An 18,692-nucleotide genomic window follows, 5' to 3' on the forward strand; every position below is an offset into this window, starting at 1 on the left:
AAAACCATTTTTTTTTTGAGTAGCCTAGTGGTTAGGGTGGTGGACTTTGGTCCTGGGGAACTGAGGAACTAAGTTCGATTCCCGGCACAGGCAGCTCCTTGTGACTCTGGGCAAGTCACTTAACCCTCCATTGCCCGCCGCATTGAGCCTGCCATGAGTGGGAAAGTGCGGGGTACAAATGTAACAAAAAAACAAAAAAAAAACAAAACAAAAAAAAAAAAAAGACAGCCCTGGCTTGAAAACGAGTGCTGAACACTGGCTCAAGAGCTGTAGGAAAACTTCCCAAGTCCAGGAAGAGGGGGACTTGTATCACAGATAAAGAAGCAGGATGGTAAACTTGCCAAAAAAAGTAAAAAGAAATACACATTTGAGCTGAATAGAAAGGAGCCACTTAAAATCCGTCACCAGAATTTGGCTAATGATACTTTTATTATCCAAATGAATGGTTTAAGAGGTACAGGACACCCCCCTTCTTTCACAGGTTTCCAGCCCACAGGACAGGCCGATGTGGTCACCTCATGGCATGGCCACCAGAGTTCACATCGTATCTCTCGATGAAGCCTTTCAGCTCATGCACACAGTGCCTGCCCAGCTCTCGCAGACTCGCCCGCACTGCTGACACCATGGTTGTTTGCATGGCGGGTTCCTTCTCCAACAACATGCTGGCCACAAAAACGAAAGCTCTGCAGTCGTGCTGGTAGGCCTGCAACAGACAGGTGACAATATCTGAAGGAAACAGTGGGGACCAGGTAGTCTCACAGCAAGCACAGAGGCCACAGGGTTAGTCATCTGTGAGAAATATATTCTGTATGGTGACAATAATTGTAGTTGCCCTAGTGAGACAGACCCTATCTTTCTCCTCGGCCTCTGTGACCCCATAAAGCAAGACCTAGATCTGGGACACCATGAAGGAAAAATCAAAGTGGAAACTTAATGACAGACGCACCATTTTCATAAACAGGTGCTCTATAGATGACCATACTTGACCTAAGTAAAATTAAGGAAGTAGCAACCATTTCATAAGGGAAAGAGCAGTGGGCTGACCTCAGGAACAGAACTCTGGACCGCAAATAGCTCAGGGGTGTAGCCAGTAAACAGATTTTTGGTGGGCCTAGGCAAGAAGTGGGTGGGCACCAAATGTTCTTCCCCACCACCACAAAAATACATCTCAGCTGGCAGGAAAATGCTTCTTTCCACCTTGGCAGTCTGCAGCAGGCATGCGCTGAAAACTGAACATGCGCAGGTGCCCATATTGTGGAGAGTAGCGTTTTCATTACCATCAGGGGAAAGTCTTCAGCTGGTAGAGCTTGGGATCTCCACCAGCTACCACTAAACGTGTGCTGCTGTTGGGTGGGCCTGAGCCCTAAGTGGATGGGCCCTGGCCCACGCCACTGAAACACCTCACTAACTTACAGGGTCTGTCAATAAGTGAAAAACAGGACCACAAAACTAAGGCAGATGAAAACCATATGGCCTATCCACAGTCTGCCCATCCATGCCATCTACTCTCCCCATCACTCCCTTAGACATCCTAGGTTCTTGTCCCAAGCTCTCTTGAATTCAGATACTGTTTTCATCTCCACCACTTCCGCCTGGAGGCCATTCCACAAATTCACCACCCTTTCCGTGAAGACGTATTTCCTCAGATTACTTCCGAGTCTTTCCCCCCTTCATCCTATGCCCCCTCGTTCAATTGAAAGATTCACCTCCTGTGCATTTATGCTGCATAGATATTTAAATGTATTTCATATCTCCCCTCTCCTACCTTTCTTCCAAATTATACATATTGAGATCTTTAAATCTGTCCCCCATACACTTTATGAATTGAATCTACTTTACGACAGAAAACACCACCACTGGCTTTCCCTGTCAAACTAGGCTGGGCCTGGCTCACGCACATGTGGATTATGTAAGCATCTACGATAACACCTTCCTACTTTGCTATGCTACTAATTTTAATACAGCGAGTACAGAGAAGACACATTTTGTTAATATTCTAAGTTCAAGATCCACAGTCTCCTCATCACTCACCAGTTCAATAGCTTCTTTTCTGGCCAGTATAGCCACAGAACGAGGATCTCTCGTAGTCTCCTTACCCAGGGTAGAACAGGGCTGGCAAGAAGAGCTGCCGACTCTGTTTTCTTCACAGATAACCTAAGATTATGCAACAGAAATGCATTAGTCATGAAATTGGGAGCTTCTGTACAAATACCACAAAGGTTACAACCGTAGCCGAATCCATTCTGCCTCAACTCGAAACTGCCTCAGTTAGAATCAGCCACCCAAACCTAATGGAACACCTTAACATAGTCCTGCTCTACAGACCGCCAGGTAATTGGCAAGACTGCCAAACACACTTTTATGGACTTCATATCGAACATACGTGTCTCTACCTCAAACTTACTTATAGTAGGAGATATCAACCTACACCTTGAAGATCCTACCTCAACAAACACCCAAGAATGCGAAGAATTCCTTCAACTATGGGATTTCCACAAGCCAACCACGCAGCAAACCCATATTAAAGGACATGCACTAGATATCATCACACACAAATTCTACCCTGACTTAAATTTGGCATTAACAGATATAAAATGGACACCCATACCGTGGTCCGACCACTATATAGCAAACTTCTCCCTCATATGGCGAATGAAAGAATCAACCCACAAACCAGAACGAACTACCTACACCACGAGAGGAAAAATAGATCCGTTAACATTCTGGCAACAGTTCTATGATCACGGATGGTCTATAAAGATGGATACAAACCAATTTCTCGAAGAATGGGACAACAGATGTAGAAACATATTAAATAACATAGCACCACTTCAAACAAGAACCTCACATAGAAAGCACTCAATACCATGGTTCAACGAAGAACTGAAAAAGCTAAAAACGCAAGTCAGAAGGCTAGAACGAGCATGGAATAAAAAGAAAGACGACTCCACATTCACCGCCTGGAAGAAACTACAAAGAAAATATAAAATACACCATAAGACAAACTAAAAGACTATATTATAAAACTAAAATTGGACCAGACTACAAGGACACACACAAACTCTTCCAACTCATGAACAAATTACTAGATACTACACTGGTAACTTCCAACAGCACAGACAAACCAGCAGCAAACAAAATCTCACAAAATACTTCAATGAGAAAATCACAAAACTACGTCTCTTGATACCTGTCAATACCATAAACTACGCAGAACTTCTTGACTGTCTAGACCCAAACCCTGGTGAATACCCAGCAGACAACTTTGAGGCGCAATCAGAGGATATCATTTCCCAAAAGCTCAAAAGGTTCGCCAAATCTCACTGCAAATTAGACAAATGTCCTAACAACCTAATAAGTCTGCACCTCAACAATTCATAGCAGACCTCACGGAGCACTTGAACTACATGCTACAAAACGGACTCTTCCCAAAAGATAAAAGAAATATTTTACTCACCCCTATACCCAAAGATGCAAAAAAAAGCACAAGCGACTTAACCAACTACCGCCCAGTAGCATCTATTCCACTGATAACCAAACTAATGGAAGGAATGGTGAACAATCAGCTCACCGACTACTTAAATAAATTCTCCATACTGCACAACTCCCAATCAGGATTCCGGTCTAACCACAGCACCGAAACAGTATTAGTTATTCTTATGACTAAATTTAAACAATTGATCGCAACTGGTCACAACATACTACTTCTACAATTCGATATGTCCAGCGCTTTCGATATGGTTGATCATGGAATATTACTACAGATCCTTGAATACTTCAGAATTGGAGGCAACGTCCTCAAGTGGTTCAAAGGCTTCTTAACCACACGATCTTACCAAGCAATATCTAACTCGACCACCTCAGACACCTGAATGTGGAGTTCCCCAAAGATCCCCCCTCTCGCCGACTCTCTTCAACCTAATGACGACACCCTTGGCCAAATTATTATCCAATCAAAACCTCAATCCATACATATACGCAGATGATGTAACGATCTACATCCCGTTTAAACAAGATTTAATGGAAATTACCAACGACAATCAATCAAGGTTTCCATATCATGCATTCATGGGCGGATGCATTTCAGCTGAAACAACGCAGAAAAAACGCAATGCCTTATACTCACCTCACAACATAACACAAGCAAATTCACCACCATAAACACACCAAAATTATCCCTTCCCGTATCGGACACACTGAAAATTCTTGGAGTTACCATCGATCGACATCTTACACTTGAAAAGTCACGTGAAAAATACAACTAAAAAGATGTTCTATTCAATGTGGAAACTAAAAAGGATAAGACCTTTTGTTCCCAAGGACCATCTTTCGCAACCTGGTACAAATCAATAGTGCTTAGTCACTTAGATTACTGCAACACACTCTACGCTGGCTGTAAAGAGCAAATCATCAAGAGACTGCAAACCGCCCAGAACACCGCAGCTAGACTCATATACAGAAAAACAAAATATGAAGTGCTAAGCCCCCGAGGGAGATATTACACTGGCTTCCACTTAAAGAATGCATCACGTTCAAGGTATGTTCTCTAGTTCATAAAATCATCCATGGAAATGCCCCTGCCTACATGTCAGATCTGGTAGACCTGCCACCCAGGAACGCTAAAAGGTCATCCTGCACATTCCTTAATCTGCACTTCCCCAGTTGTAAAGGCCTAAAATACAAACTAACGCACGCGTCTAACTTCTCTCACCTGAGCGCACAGTTATGGAATGCATTGCCGCGCAACTTAAAAACTACTTATGAACTAACTAACTTTCGCAAATCCCTGAAGACCCACCTATTCAACAAGGCATACCAATAAGAGCAGCAACTATAAATGTAATACAACGCAACCTTACCTATTATCAACAATGTTCTTGCTTATATATGCTTATTTGAATTTCGATCACGTTATTTCTATGACATCTCCACCTTACCTATTATCAATAATGTTTTCTACTTATATTTACTTTATGTAACACTAACTGTTAGCTATTAATCTACTATCTACCAATAATGACACATTGAGCCTGCAAAGAGGTGGGAAAATGTGGGATACAAATGCAATAAATAATAAAAACAAATGAACCAGTGCTCAGCCCAGATGGAATTTTGGGAGGGAGGGAATTGTCCTGGGGTTCACCATTATGTGTTCTTAGGTTATGGCTAACTACTGCAGTTCTGAGGTCTGTACTGTCATGAGGAACCTCTTTGCATGCTATAATTCTATGCTGGTCACAATTTCCTGCTCCCCAAGCAAGTAGAGTCAAGTCATGCTTCTTTGGTACTGAACTTTTGTAATAACCTATCAGGATGGACCTACCTTAGCCATACCTGGTGCCACTTGTATGTCACATCTTCCTCCTATGGTGCTCTCTGGCATCTCAATCCGTGCTCGCTTCTCTCCAGGCCCAACTCCATTACCATCACCACCTCCTCCTACAGCTCTCTCCAGGATCCACGCTCGTTTCTCTCCAGCTCCATCAGTAACATTCCTTCCTCCCTTGACAGTGCTCTCTGGAATCTTCTTGTTCCATGTTCGCTTCTCTCCAGCTCTATTAGTACCATTTCTTCCTCCTTCAATGATGTTCTCCGGAATCTCCTTGTTCCATGCTTGTTTCTCGCCAGTTCTATCAGAACCATTCTTTCCTCCTTCGATGGTGCTCTGTGGGATCTCCTTGATCCATGCTTGCTTCTCTCCTGCTCCATCTGTATTGACTTCTCTTCTTTCGGTGACGTTCTCTGGTATCTCCTTGATCCATGCACGTTTCTCTCCTGGTCCATCGCTATCATTCTTTCCTCCTTCGATGGTGCTCTCTGGGATCACCAAGTTTTGTATTCGCTTCTCTCCAGTTCCATCATCGACATCACCTCTTCCACTTTGGGTGGCAGTCTCTGGGACCATCACATTGATTGATGCTTGCTCCTCTCCACCGCCATCAGCATTGACTTCTTTTTGGGTGATGCTCTCTGGGATTATCTCTATCAATACTCGTCCTTCTCCAGCTCCATCCGTATCACCTCCTCCTCTCTGGATGGTGGTTATTGGAATCACATTAATCCATGCTGGTTTCTCTTCAGCTCCAAGAGTTACTTCTCCTCCTTCAATAGCAGTCTCTGACTTTTCCTCAATCCATACCTCCTTCTCTTCAACTTCTTTTACAGCAAAATCACTTTCTCCTCCTTTGGTGGTGGTTTCCGGTATATTGAGCCATGATTTTTTGTCTCCAGTATATTTCTTCTCTGGGTCTTTTCCCTCAGTAGCATCCTAATTGAAAGAAAAGGCAATGGTTTATTGACTGCAAAGTACATATCAATTTAAGCACTAAAAGGTGTTGGGCAATACCGCCCTCCGATTTGTTCATTTAGCTGCGTTACCAGCCTTCTACTGGAATGATCTAACTGCCCTCAGAAACGCAATACACGCTTCCACCAGCTCACTGGCCTCCTAGGACCCCTTTCCTATTTGCCTCAGATACCCGAGACAATGCTGTCCCTGATTTCTTGCTTGGGTCAGTTTTGGAATTTTTTTCCTATCTGCTAGATGGAATAATACTTTTCTTCTTCTCTTTCTGCTAAAAGGAATAAAATAAAGACATATCTAGGCCTTCCCCCATACCTTCTCTGTGTGTTTGGGGGGGGGGGGGGGGGATTTAATGTATTCTGGAGTGGCTACTGCACTGAAAGTGTTTGAAATCCCTAATTACCACCCTTCAGTTTACATAGAACTGATCAAACCAGGAAATGATATGGGTAACGCTCGGCGAAACCTGGTAACAGAGCTACGAGAGTCAAACTAATAAATATTTTCAAACTTCTTACCGCTAAGCTGTTGTCTCCTTGACTTGGTATCTCTTTTATGCATCGGACCGACCTAAGTGTATCTGGCAAGACAGAAAGGGAGAGGAAAATGGGACTTGATATACCGCCTTTCTGTGGGGGGGGTTTTTGCAACTACATTCAAAGCGGTTTACATATTATATACAGGTACTTATTTTGTACCTGGGGCAATGGAGGGTTAAGTGACTGCAGTGGGAATTGAACCCAGTTCCCCAGGATCAGAGTCCGCTGCACTAACCACTAGGCTACTCCTCCAATCAGAAGAAAAAAAAAAAAAAGAAGGGTGCTGGAGTGGAGACAGATGCAGGTCAGCATACCAACCCCCCACCCCCAACATAGTCCTCCCCCATCCTCGCCTGCATATACACAGCAGCACCCACAAAACATGCTGAAAGCATGTACCTGCTGTCAGTCACATCAGGAACATGACAAAGGCCATGAAAGCAGAACCCAGGACTGAGTGAGCTACCCAGGGTGGGGGTTTCCTTATCCAGTCTCGGGAAGAGGACGTCCCATGCAAGAATGGCTGTACCTTTTTTGTAATTCTTTGTTGGGATGCGTTTTCCATGAGAGGTGTCTTGGGATTCATAGCTTGTCTCGCTGTGCTGGAAGGACTTAGAACAGATGTGTTGCTTCTGGTAGCTTGTGTGTTGCTCATAATCCCTTCGGCTCTCTGAACTTCCTTCATTGTACCTCCTCTCGCAGAAGCCTCTCTGGTCCCTGTAACCACGCTCCAAGAAATCCCTCTGTTCCCTGTAGCCATTTTCCCGGAAGCCCCTTCGTTCCCTGTAGCTTCTCTCTTCTCTGTAGCCCCTGTGTTCCCTGCATGATAAATCTGCAGTTAGTCCTGGAGGCTATGATCTGCTTTCTCATCACCTGGACTGCTCTCTGCTGGGGGGGGGGGGGGGGGGGGGGGGGGAGAGAAAGATATGATGCTGGAAGGAATAATGTTCCTGGCTGCAAGAGAGAGTTTGTGACAGGAAAACTGAAGCGGGCAGAGGGGCCCTGATGTGGAGAACGGTTGGCAAAAGGTGGGGGGAGATGATGCAACATGACAAATTGACTGCCATAACTAAGAAAGAAAGACAGAAGTTTGATGATGTTTGAGCCCCCTACAGGGAATAAGTGATCAGCTGAAATACCGAGAAGAACATTAGTCAGGATTGACGCTGCTGCCAGAAATGTTTGGGAGGTGTGGATGGAGTGGGGGGAGGGGGGGGGAATAGGATGCTTGTTCTGGTCCAGATGGAGAGAGACTGGGGGTAGAGAATGACAAAGGGACAAACCTTGTCCCGATCCCAGTAACCCTGTTTCCATTTGCACCCCATGCCAAAGGCTCTGTCCTCATCTACACAAGCCTTGAACACTTAGGATTTTATATTTAAACCTTTTTATTAAAGTATAAAAACAAACAATATTCTGTTCAACTGTTTATAAATCACAAAAAGAAAACAATGAGCAACTATAATGACCCCAACTCCAACCCCAACAAAAGCTGTCTTCTACTACCCCAAAGAACCCTAATCCACCCTGTTAAAATGTCCAAGGGTACAAACTACAACCTGTTCTTCATGCCCTAGTGGGGGAGAAAAATGCCCCATGAAGCCCTGTTATGATATTTTGAATTAGTGGATGAATAAGAAGTCATCAACAATTTCAGGATTCAGTCTCGCTCTCCCATCTTCCATTCCTGGTACCAGGAATACACAGGATCCCTGTGCAAACTTTGGCCAGCACTTTTCCTTGTTCTTCCAAAACATCGTTGTCTACATTAGAGAATGAAACGGGGAAGTGGACAAAGTTTGTCCCTGACCACCAGGGTCTTTCCCTATCCCCGCATCATTCTCTAGTTGGGGATAAAGGGGGGGGGGGGGGGGGGGGCGGGAAGGAAAAAAGACTGAGGGGAGGGAGAGTACTACACTAATTGGAAGGTTGTTTTTCTTCTCGTGGGGGGGGGGGGGGGCAGAGGAGATTGCAGATGTCGTCTATTGCAATAGTTTTACTTTGATGTTGCCTGTAATAAAAGCTAAAAGTAAAAACAAAACAAAAAAAAACTTGGTTTCACAAATAGAAAAACACAAAAACTATTTTTTATTATTAAATACTCCATTTATTAAGGAGTAGCAAACAGCTACAAATACAACCACCAGTAAAAACCTGTAAATAACAATCCCTTCCCCCGCTTCCCTGAGATTAGCTTGTAGGAACACGAAGAACTAGGGTATGAGATCTCGACTCTTATGACCCCGATCCCAAACCCAACATAGTATCCAAATGCCCACCCACCCCCAGTGCACCCCGTCCCAGCCCTCCTCCCCTTCCCATATAGCTATGCAGACAATCCTCCTCTATTCCAAAATGGCACAGTCCAGATATTTAAAAAGCGTTTGTCGTTTAGGATAATTTCAAGCACCGTAATATTCCCAAAGCATCACTTACTATGTTGTAATACATGTAATTCATTGCGCCTACCAAAATGTAGGGAACGGTCCTGCAACCAGTAATTCAAAATACATTTAATACCAAAAAACTCTTTCCCCTTTCCTATGGAACCCATTAATTAATATGTACTAAAGAGAGCACCCTCCATAGATAAAAGCAAAGGGATGTTGCAGATAGTTGAGAAGAGGCACCCAAAATGCCCAGATCTTCCTATAAAGCCATATGCCAACCCGCTTGGAAGGCTCTACGCTGGGGATAACAGACACAATGAATCACCCCATGTTGAACAACCAAAGCTGGGATTGGGGTTATCAGAGGAAGGCCAAATCACACAGAGCAGAGACCCACCCACCTCCCCAGTTCAAGCCGCTTGTACGGAATTATAGATGGTAGTGGGTTGCAGGGGCGTAGCCAGATCTTGGCGGGAGGGGGGTCCAGAGACCAAGGTGAAGGGGGTACAGTTTAGCCCGCCTCCCCCAGCCTCCGACCCCCTCCTCCCGCCACCACCAGGTACCTTTGCTGGCGGGGGTCCCCAACCCCCGCCAGCCGAAGCCTTCTTCAGCGCCGGTCTCCAGCACCTTCGCTGATCTGTTTCTGTCAGTCCTGGCTCCTGACGTCCTGCACAGGGCTACATACAGGACGTGCACGCAGGATGTCTGGAGTCAGGACTGACAAACAGATCAGCGAAGGCGCCAGAGACCGGCGCTGAAAACGCCTTTGGCTGGCAGGAGTTGGTGACCCCCGCCAGCAAAGGTACCTGTTGGCAGCAGGGGAGGGGTGTCAAAAGTAGAGGGGGCCAGGGCTAAATCTGTGGGGGCCCGTGGCCCCCACCTAGCTACGCCCCTGGTGGGTTGATGCTGTGAAGCAACAGTTTATGCCGAGAAATAGATATTTGGCCCAAAGCATCACCTTAAAAAAAAAACAGCCAGAAAAAGAAACAGGAGCAAACTATGAAAATAACTGACAAGTTGAATATACGCAGAACGATCCAATGGCGGAAAAGAAAACAGCTGTTCCTCATTTAAGAGATCCATTTTCTTCTTAACAAATGCTCCAACAGGCAGATGCTCCGAAGCAAACGTGGGCGCTAGAGACCATTGGTATTGCACTAGCGCCTGCGTTCTCCGGCGCACAATGTTCAGAGGCCTCTGCCGCGGGGAATAACAAGCTCACCCCAGATCAGTGCAAGAAGCATGCTACTGTATGCAAATGGGCCCATTTCCTATTTCCCCCAATGCTCCGACGACAGCACCGTTTGGAAGGGTGCAGTAAACCCTACACCAGCTCGGACAGCTCTCCAGACACCCTTTCTTCTTTTGCTTCCCATCTTGGGATTCATTAGCAGGATTTGCAGGAGGAGAAATACGACAGGGTTGGAAAGGGGAAAGAGCGCTCAGCCGCCACTTGTTCAGCCCCGCCCAGAAGAAAACCTTCATATAAAAGTACATACATGTTGCCATACTGGGACAGATCAAAGGACCATCAAGCCCAGCATCCTGTTTCCAACAGTGGCCAATCCAGGTCATAAATACCTGGCAAGATCCCAAAAAACTACAAAAAAAAAAAAAAAAAAAAAAAAACTTTCTATACTGCTTATCCCAGAAATAGTGGATTTTCCCAAGTCCATTTAATAACGGTCTATGGACTTTTCCTTTAGGAAGCTGTCCAAACCTTTTTAAAACTCCGCTAAGCTAACCGCCTTTACCACATTCTCTGGCAACGAATTCCATTGTTTAATTACACGTTGAGTGAAGAAAAAATTTCTCCAATTCGTTTTAAATTTACTACATTGTAGCTTCATCGCATGCCCCCTAGTCCTAGTATTTTTGGAAAAGCGTGAACAGACGCTTCACATCTACCCATTCAACTCAGGGGCATTGCTACGGGTGGGCCTGGGTGGGCCCAGGCCCACCCAATCTCAGCTCAGGCCCACCCACGCAGCTAACAACTCTCCGGTCCTCTTCCTCTTAACTACCACATTTTTTTTTAAAGTGCGGGCCAGGTCCTGATCCGGAAGTGGGTAGGCGTAAGCATTGTAGCACTGCACGTCGGCACTGCTACTCTGTCGCTCACTCTCCGTCCGGTTTCACTCTGGAATCTGCTGCTTTGCGCTCCTTCTCCACACTACAGTGCGCATGATGGCATCGCAGTGCTGCTGCCACCCAACACCCAGCTCCAAACCACTAGGCAGAGCGGCAACTTACCAGGGGTAACCTCCTCCTCGCCACCCAAATTATGCAGTTCTAACTCCCCCCTCATCATGGACAACTATAACAGACGAGGCATTGAGAAGAGGGTCACTGACTTTTGATAAACTGGTTTTGGAAAAACAAGGCGAGTGATCCCCAAACGTTCTCTCTTTACCCATTTGAAGTCTCAGACTGGCTGAGTTTCATGGGCTGAAGAGCCATGAACAAAAGTTGCTAATTATTGTACAACAGTCCCTTGGCCACTTCTCATTCTACAGCCAAGCAGCATTTGGTTGGGAAAGGACAAAAGCATGCTGAGCTTTGTTGTGGAAATCCTGGTTACCTGGTAAGTGGATGCTATAGGAACCTTTTTACTGGGGCAAAAAAAAAAAAAAAAAAAAAAACAAGTGCTTTTAGCAATCACAGATGAAAAGACACAAGAGGGGAAAAATAGCGCAACTGGGAACGTAGTAAAGCAATTACATAACATATGAATTAGGAAACCTGAATTATCAGGAGATGTGCAGAACTGTACAGAAACGAAGGTTTGCTGAATCTTAAAAGTGCCAAAGAGTTTGCTACAACAGAGATCTGTCCGAGTGAGGTATAGTGAAACCAATTAGACTCTAATTAAGAAAAAAAAAAAACCTTTGGGAAAGTGCAAATTTGATCCAGGGCATCGGAACTTGTGCCAGCGAGCCAGAGAAAATGTAAAGCTGACCATGCCAACTCTAAACAAAATATTTGTCAGATGATTCATTCCCTTCTGAGGAGATTGTTTTTGTCCCTGTTTTGTGCTACGTAGTGCTATAAATGGAATTCGTGTTGTGTGTGTGTGTTTTGAAAATTGTCCAGGGTGGTTTGGAAAGCATGAGTCTGCTTCTTTCACTGCTCTCACATGTGTAAAAACCTTCAAACTTACTCACTTAACTGACAGTCTGCCTAAACTTGGACAAGTATAATCTCTGGAAACTTTGAAGCCATGGTTATTTGGTCCTCTGATTTGTCATGTGGATCTGCTGCATAGGAAAATCTGCTGGCTTTCATCACCATCGGTGTCGCGTTCCTCACTGACCCTTCCATGGATGAATCAGCGTAGGGCAAAAAAAAAAAAAAAAAAAAAAGATATAGCTTGATGCCTTTGTGGGTTTTTGGATGGGGTTGGTCTTTGCAGTGCCTTGGTTAAAATTTTTTTTAAAAAAAATTGTTTTTACATTTAATGTAGGTGGGTATCTGGGTGGAGGTGAACTCTGCAGTGCCCAGGACATGTAAAATAAAAAAGGTCTTATATTTAATGCTTGTGTCCTTCAGGAAGAGGACCTCGGTTGGTGGGGATTGGGGTTCCCCGCCAGCAAAGGTAGCCCACAGCGGCGACGGCGGCGGGAGGGGGGGGGGGTCGAGAGGGTCAGCGGCAGGGGGGTCCAGGGCCAAATCTATGGGGGCCCAGGCCCTTGTGGCCCCACGTAGCTACACCACTGGTAGGAATACACTGCAGACCCCATATAATGCAGCTTTATATCATGTGGATCAGGTGCCCTTGGCCTGGATTGGCCGCTGTCGTGGACAGGATGCTGGGCTCGATGGACCCTTGGTCTTTTCCCAGTGTGGCATTACTTATGTACTTATGTCCTCTACTTGGCTCACTTTTATTACATAGAGCAGTGATTTAACCTATTGTGATGTCATAGTGGCTCATTCCACCAATAAGAGCCAACCTCATTAGTGATGTCACAATGGCTTGATTGTATAGAATGTTTGTACGTTTGGGAAGCTCGCCAGGTGCCCTTGGCCTGGATTGGCCGCTGTCGTGGACAGGATGCTGGGCTCGATGGACCCTTGGTCTTTTCCCAGTGTGGCATTACTTATGTACTTACAGTGTGGTCAAGGGACCCTGTTTTTTTTTTTTGTTTGTTTTGTTATTGTACATTACACTGTAGCCCTGATATAATTCAAACTCACTTATAATGTGATCTCAATGTCCTTCTTATCTGTCTCTTCATGTTCAAGTGTACAGCGCTGCGTACATCTAGTAGCACTATAGAAATGATTAGTAGTAGTAGTAGGGTGGGGGTGGGAAAATGCCAGACCATGGGGGGGGGGGGGGGATGGGGGAAGGGTAGGGCTGATACCTAGCTATGGGATGGATGCTGGGCTACTGGGATAGGGAGGGGAAAAGCTGATGTCGGGTTAAAGAACAATTTCTAATTTTTATTCCATTATTCTGTAATTGATGAGGGTTGGTCTGTGTATGTCCTGCATGTGTCCGAGTAGGTGAGGGATTCTGCTGGCATGTGGTTTGTGTGGGGATCTATGAGTATGACTTGTCTGGCTTTTCCAATGGGATTCCTAGTGCTGTCGTGTATATTCACTGCTGCCTTTGTAAAGGTTCTGTTATTGGAACTGGTGTTAAGGTTTGCAACATAGGATCTGAGAAGCCTCTTTGAAGGATTTAGTGTTACTTTACAAAGTACCTGGCAGTGAAGGGATTTTGTTGCTATTATTGAGGTGCTATCAGAATTTGAATACATTGCTGTACGTCACTGCTGTAATTATATTGCAGGATCCTGTCACATGCATGGAGATGTTTGCCATTATAGTAGATCTATCTCTATGTCTGGTCAAATTTGATATGGCATAATGTAAATATATTCAAAAATATCGAGTTCTCCTTTAAGTATGTCTGTGGTTTCTGTTGATGCAGGGCAGCTGTTGGGCAGACTACTTAGAAATTCATCTTCAAGTGCATTCTAAGGCATTATTTTGTAGTATCCCGAGAAACACTAGTCATACCTATATGCACAGTGCCCGCCCAAAATGTCAGGTCTGGCTATGCCCACTGGTTCAACTCCACTCGTTATTTTATAGACCTGGTCTCAGTGACTCCTCCTGTAGAACTCATGATCTGTTGAGACACCCTTGTGGGCAAACAAGAAATGAGGAAGGGGCTAGGGTGCAGGAACAGGACAATGTGATTTAGTAACATAAGGGAAACAGGTGGCTAGAAAAGGGAACAACATAATTCCTGTAGGAGGGTGACTACGTTTTCTAAGATGCGCTAACCAGCTTGTTTGTGCTATGAACTGTATTTGAACTATTGCTAAAGAAATGTATATAAGTGACAATGTCAAAGCTTTGCTTTGGAGAGAAAGACAGAAGCAGCTAAAACCTTTTGTGTATCATTACTGCCTGTTCTCCCATGAGAAATTATCCTTTATGTGTCTCTCTCATACGTGGCCTTGGCTTTATTTTATTCCCTGGATTGAGGGTGGCGGCAGGGTTGCCAGATGGGCGGTTTTCCGCAACCTGCAGCAGGAAACTTTTGCCCGCGGCGGGTTGCGGTTTTTTGGGCTGGTTTTGGGTTTTTTTGGGCGGTTTTTTGGCCGGCGGGGGGGTGGGGCTAATGGTGACAGAGGCGGAGTTTATGATGTTTTGGGCGGAGTTTATGACGGTTGTGCGGTTTTTGGGCGGGTTTTGGGTCGGAATTTTTTTTTATATGGCAACCCTGGGTGGCGGGCCCATCACAATTTGGGGACGGTGATATGAAAGCCTAACAACAATTAACCACAAATTCAAAAAATAACAGCAACGCAGTAGCCAAACAGAGCATTTTTTGTCAGAGCAGTAATTAAAAAAATTAATTCTATTTAAACATCAAATGCTTGAGATATCTTCCAATTGCTTCCTATAATAAAGGGAAAGGGGTTGGAATTTGATATTCTGCCTTTCTGTGGTTACAAAAGTGGTTTACATATTTTGTACCTGGAGCAATGGAGGGTTCAGGCCCATTTTCCCAATATTTGTCTGCCTTTCCTATAATAATACAGGTGTGCAGGTCCTACCTATCTCAGCTCTGAAATACAGGATATTTTAGAGACACATAGGTGGAGAAATAGAAGCAGAAAACGAATCCTCCTTGTCAGACTCACCTGCGGGTCTCATAGTCATGGCTTGAATCCCAATTACCCCAACTTCTGGGCGCTGGGCTACTGTCAACCTTGAAAGAAAGAAACCATCATTAAAAGATGGAAATGGATGTATCCCGTCTCTTCTCCACTTCATTTGTGGTCCACGGGTCACAATGGACTGAGCCTTAACAGAATCGCAATCTGAACGGGTTCTCAGAAATTGTGAGGACCTGTGAATTTCCAAAAATAGACCTCTTCTGATCAAGGATGCAGGCAGGTCTCTCAGCGTTACCAGGAGCGTAGCTAGGTGTGGCCATGGGCCCCCACAGATTTAGTCCTGGCCCACTTTACTTTTGACCCCCCCCCCCCGCCACAAGGTACCTTTATTTGCAGGGGTCCCCAACCCCTGCCAACCTTACTTTTTCAGAGCCGGTCTCCAGTGCGTTCGCTGATCTGTGCCGTGAGTCCTGACATCCAGCATGTTCCGTGCAGGACGCCAGGACTCACAGCACAGATCAGCGAACGTGCCGAAGACTGATGGTGAACAAGACTTTGGCTGGCGGGGGCTGGGGACCCCCACCAGCACCTTGTGGCGGTGGGTCAAAAATGGCGGGGGAGTCAGGCTAACATGTGCCCCCTCACTTTGGGCTCTGGACCCCCCTCCCGCCGAGGTCTGGCTACGCCCCTGCTGGGATCACAGGCTTACTTACTTTTCACTCGTATTTTTATGATGGTGAAAAGCCTTTTCTAAATTCTTTTAAAAAACAAACAGTCTTTGGACTCCAGGGCACTTCTAGATGCTCCTGTAATTAATCTTTTGGAATGCTGCAATTCTCTGTTAGTTGAAACCCAACTATATCAATGTAGGCGGTTTCAGCTTATTCAAAATACAGCCATACAGATGCTCTACAATGTCAATCGCTATGATCACGTGACCGCTTTTACTACAGGAAAATCACTGGATCAGGCCTAGTACACAGGAACTTCTACATATCTGCATTCTGCTCTGATTCCCTATATCCCTGCTACTCATGCAAAGTTTTCCAAAAAGCATTCCTTCCCACAATTGCCTCATGTTAGATACTTCTCAAATATCTGCCCCCCCTCCACATTATGGGAATGCCCACCTCTGGCTATTCACATGGAAAATTCTCACAGGAAATTCAAAATAGGAATCAGGACATGGGATTTTTTTTCCAGGCCTTCAATGCTCTAAATTTTGTAGGAACAGGAATTAGCAATTTATACCTAATCCTTTTTCCCTTTTGTTTCGGCTTAAAAAAACTATTGGAACTAGGAAAGGAAAACGGTAACGGAATTCAAACATGCGTGGGATAAACATAAAGGAATCCTGCTCAGAAGGAAGGGATCCCCAGAAGCTTAGCCGGTGGTGGGAGGCGGGGCAGACTTATACAGTCTGTGCCCTGAAAATGACAGTTACAAATCAAGGTAAGGTATACACAAAAAATGGCACATGTCAGTTTATCTTGTTGGGCAGACTGGGTGGACCGTACAGGTCTTTTTCTGCCGTCATCTACTATGTTACTATGTTAGGTGGGCATTTAACACAGAGAAAATTTTTTATAGCTACTCCCCCAACCCTTCTGGCCTCCCGTCCCTGATGTACCAATACTTCTCTAAAGGGCCGGCGCCGCAATAAATGCGCGTCTCTCGGTCTCAGATGCGTCTCTTGCATCATCGTCACATCACATTTTAGCCTATTCAATTCCTTAAAAACTCGGCCCAGCTTCCCCTGATGATGAAGCCCATTCACGTTCCAGAACCCTACTGTTAGTGTTTCCCCAGATCCCTCCCGCCTCCCCCCGCTTTCACTCTTCCCCTTTTCCCTCCTCCCCTCTCCTCCCCCCCCCTCCCTTTGCCGATCCCTGGTCCAGAAGATCAGCCATAGTAGGAAAAGTAACGTACGTTTTCAGAGGCTTTGATCATATATATCATTAGACCAGGGGCGTATCTGGAATCCGGCGGTAGGGGGGGCCAGAGCCAGAGAGGGGGGGCACATTTTGCCTCCCTCCTCCCCCCCCGCCGCCTCTCTCCACCCCCTCCCCACCGTCAACCCTCCCCCCGTTGCTTACTTTTGGTCCGACCCGCAATCTCCATATTTCGTCTTCCTCCGTGGCCATGTGCTTCAAGGAAGTAACGCTGCAGTGCTGATTGGTTGAATCCAGTTCGGCGTCTGACGTCGCCGAACTGGATTCAACCAATCAGCACTGCAGCGTTACTTCCTTGAAGCACATGGCCACGGAGGAAGACGAAATATGGAGATTGCGGGTCGGACCTCGGCTGGCAGGGGTTGGGGCCCCCCGCCAGCAAAAGTAAGCAGCGGGGGAGGGTTGACGGCGGGGAGGGGGCCCAGGCCCCTGTGGCCCCACGCAGATACGCCCCTGCATTAGACAAACCCCCCTCCCCACACCTCTTATAACCCTTGAACACAGGCTATCCCCCCCTACCCTTGTCTGTTCCTTACCCAACTCTAACCCTCTATTTCCTCCCCCCAAAACTCTCGTCTAACATCAAACTGCGTCAGCATAAGTCCTATGTGTGCTTTCTGAGTCACTCATACAGTCCGGATGTCTTCCCCTCCCAGAAACATCCCATCGTTCTGGCAAAACCAGATCCTCCACTCTCTTCCTCTCCAGCCTCAGCAGTTCAGCTTGAAGTCAACACCACTATTAGGTATAACAGCCGCTCTTGACGCACTCCAATTTGGGTAGCACAGTTCCACCTGTTAAAGCGATTACTCTCAAAGCAACCAAGTGACTTGCCCCAAACTCCACATCAGGCATGCTAACCAGCTGTCCTTTCGAGTCCAGGTTTGCTCTATTGTCCAGTGTAGCAAAGCGGTAACAACCCATGTGTCCGTAATGTCTCAGCAGCCCCCACTTTAGGAAGCCTGCTTGTCCCTCTTCTTTCCTTGCTCCACCTCCACTTGCCACGCTGAATCTCTCCTAGGAGCCGCTTGAGTTCGCGATTCCTGATTCTGCACCGGTACAGCTTGACATCCCATGGCTCGCAACGCCGACCACGCCTCCTCCGGTGTTGTAACCTTGCAGGATTTCCCGTCTACTGTAATCCAAACTGCAAAGGGGAACAACCATCTGTATCTGATCCCCTTAGTACGCATAAATCCAGTAACTTCCTCTGAATGATCCACGCTTCATCAGCGTTGTGCGTGCCAAATCCTGAAAGACCCCTACTTTGTAATTCTTCCAGGTAATTTCTTTGCTCAACCGGGCCTGTTTCAGGATTAGTTCTTTTATGGGGAAGTCTAGAAAGCAGACAACCATATCCCTCGGGT

At 45.8% G+C, this 18,692-nt stretch overlaps 1 protein-coding gene across 1 annotated transcript in view; it reads right to left on the minus strand.

The window, feature by feature from the left end:
* Positions 1-407: 407 nt before the first annotated feature.
* Positions 408-18,692, minus strand: part of LOC115481726 — a 28,387-nt gene continuing 10,102 nt past the window's right edge. Inside the window, exons 3-8 of the mRNA XM_030221068.1 lie at positions 15,398-15,465; positions 7,373-7,662; positions 6,823-6,884; positions 5,324-6,268; positions 2,032-2,154; positions 408-703 (exon numbers count right to left, since the gene is read on the minus strand). Coding sequence (XP_030076928.1) covers positions 512-703; positions 2,032-2,154; positions 5,324-6,268; positions 6,823-6,884; positions 7,373-7,662; positions 15,398-15,465 — 1,680 coding nt within the window. The 3' untranslated portion in view covers positions 408-511. The remainder of the gene's footprint in view (positions 704-2,031; positions 2,155-5,323; positions 6,269-6,822; positions 6,885-7,372; positions 7,663-15,397; positions 15,466-18,692) is intronic.

This window comes from Microcaecilia unicolor, chromosome 12, assembly GCF_901765095.1.
Source record: "Microcaecilia unicolor chromosome 12, aMicUni1.1, whole genome shotgun sequence".
NCBI lineage: Eukaryota > Metazoa > Chordata > Amphibia > Gymnophiona > Siphonopidae > Microcaecilia > Microcaecilia unicolor.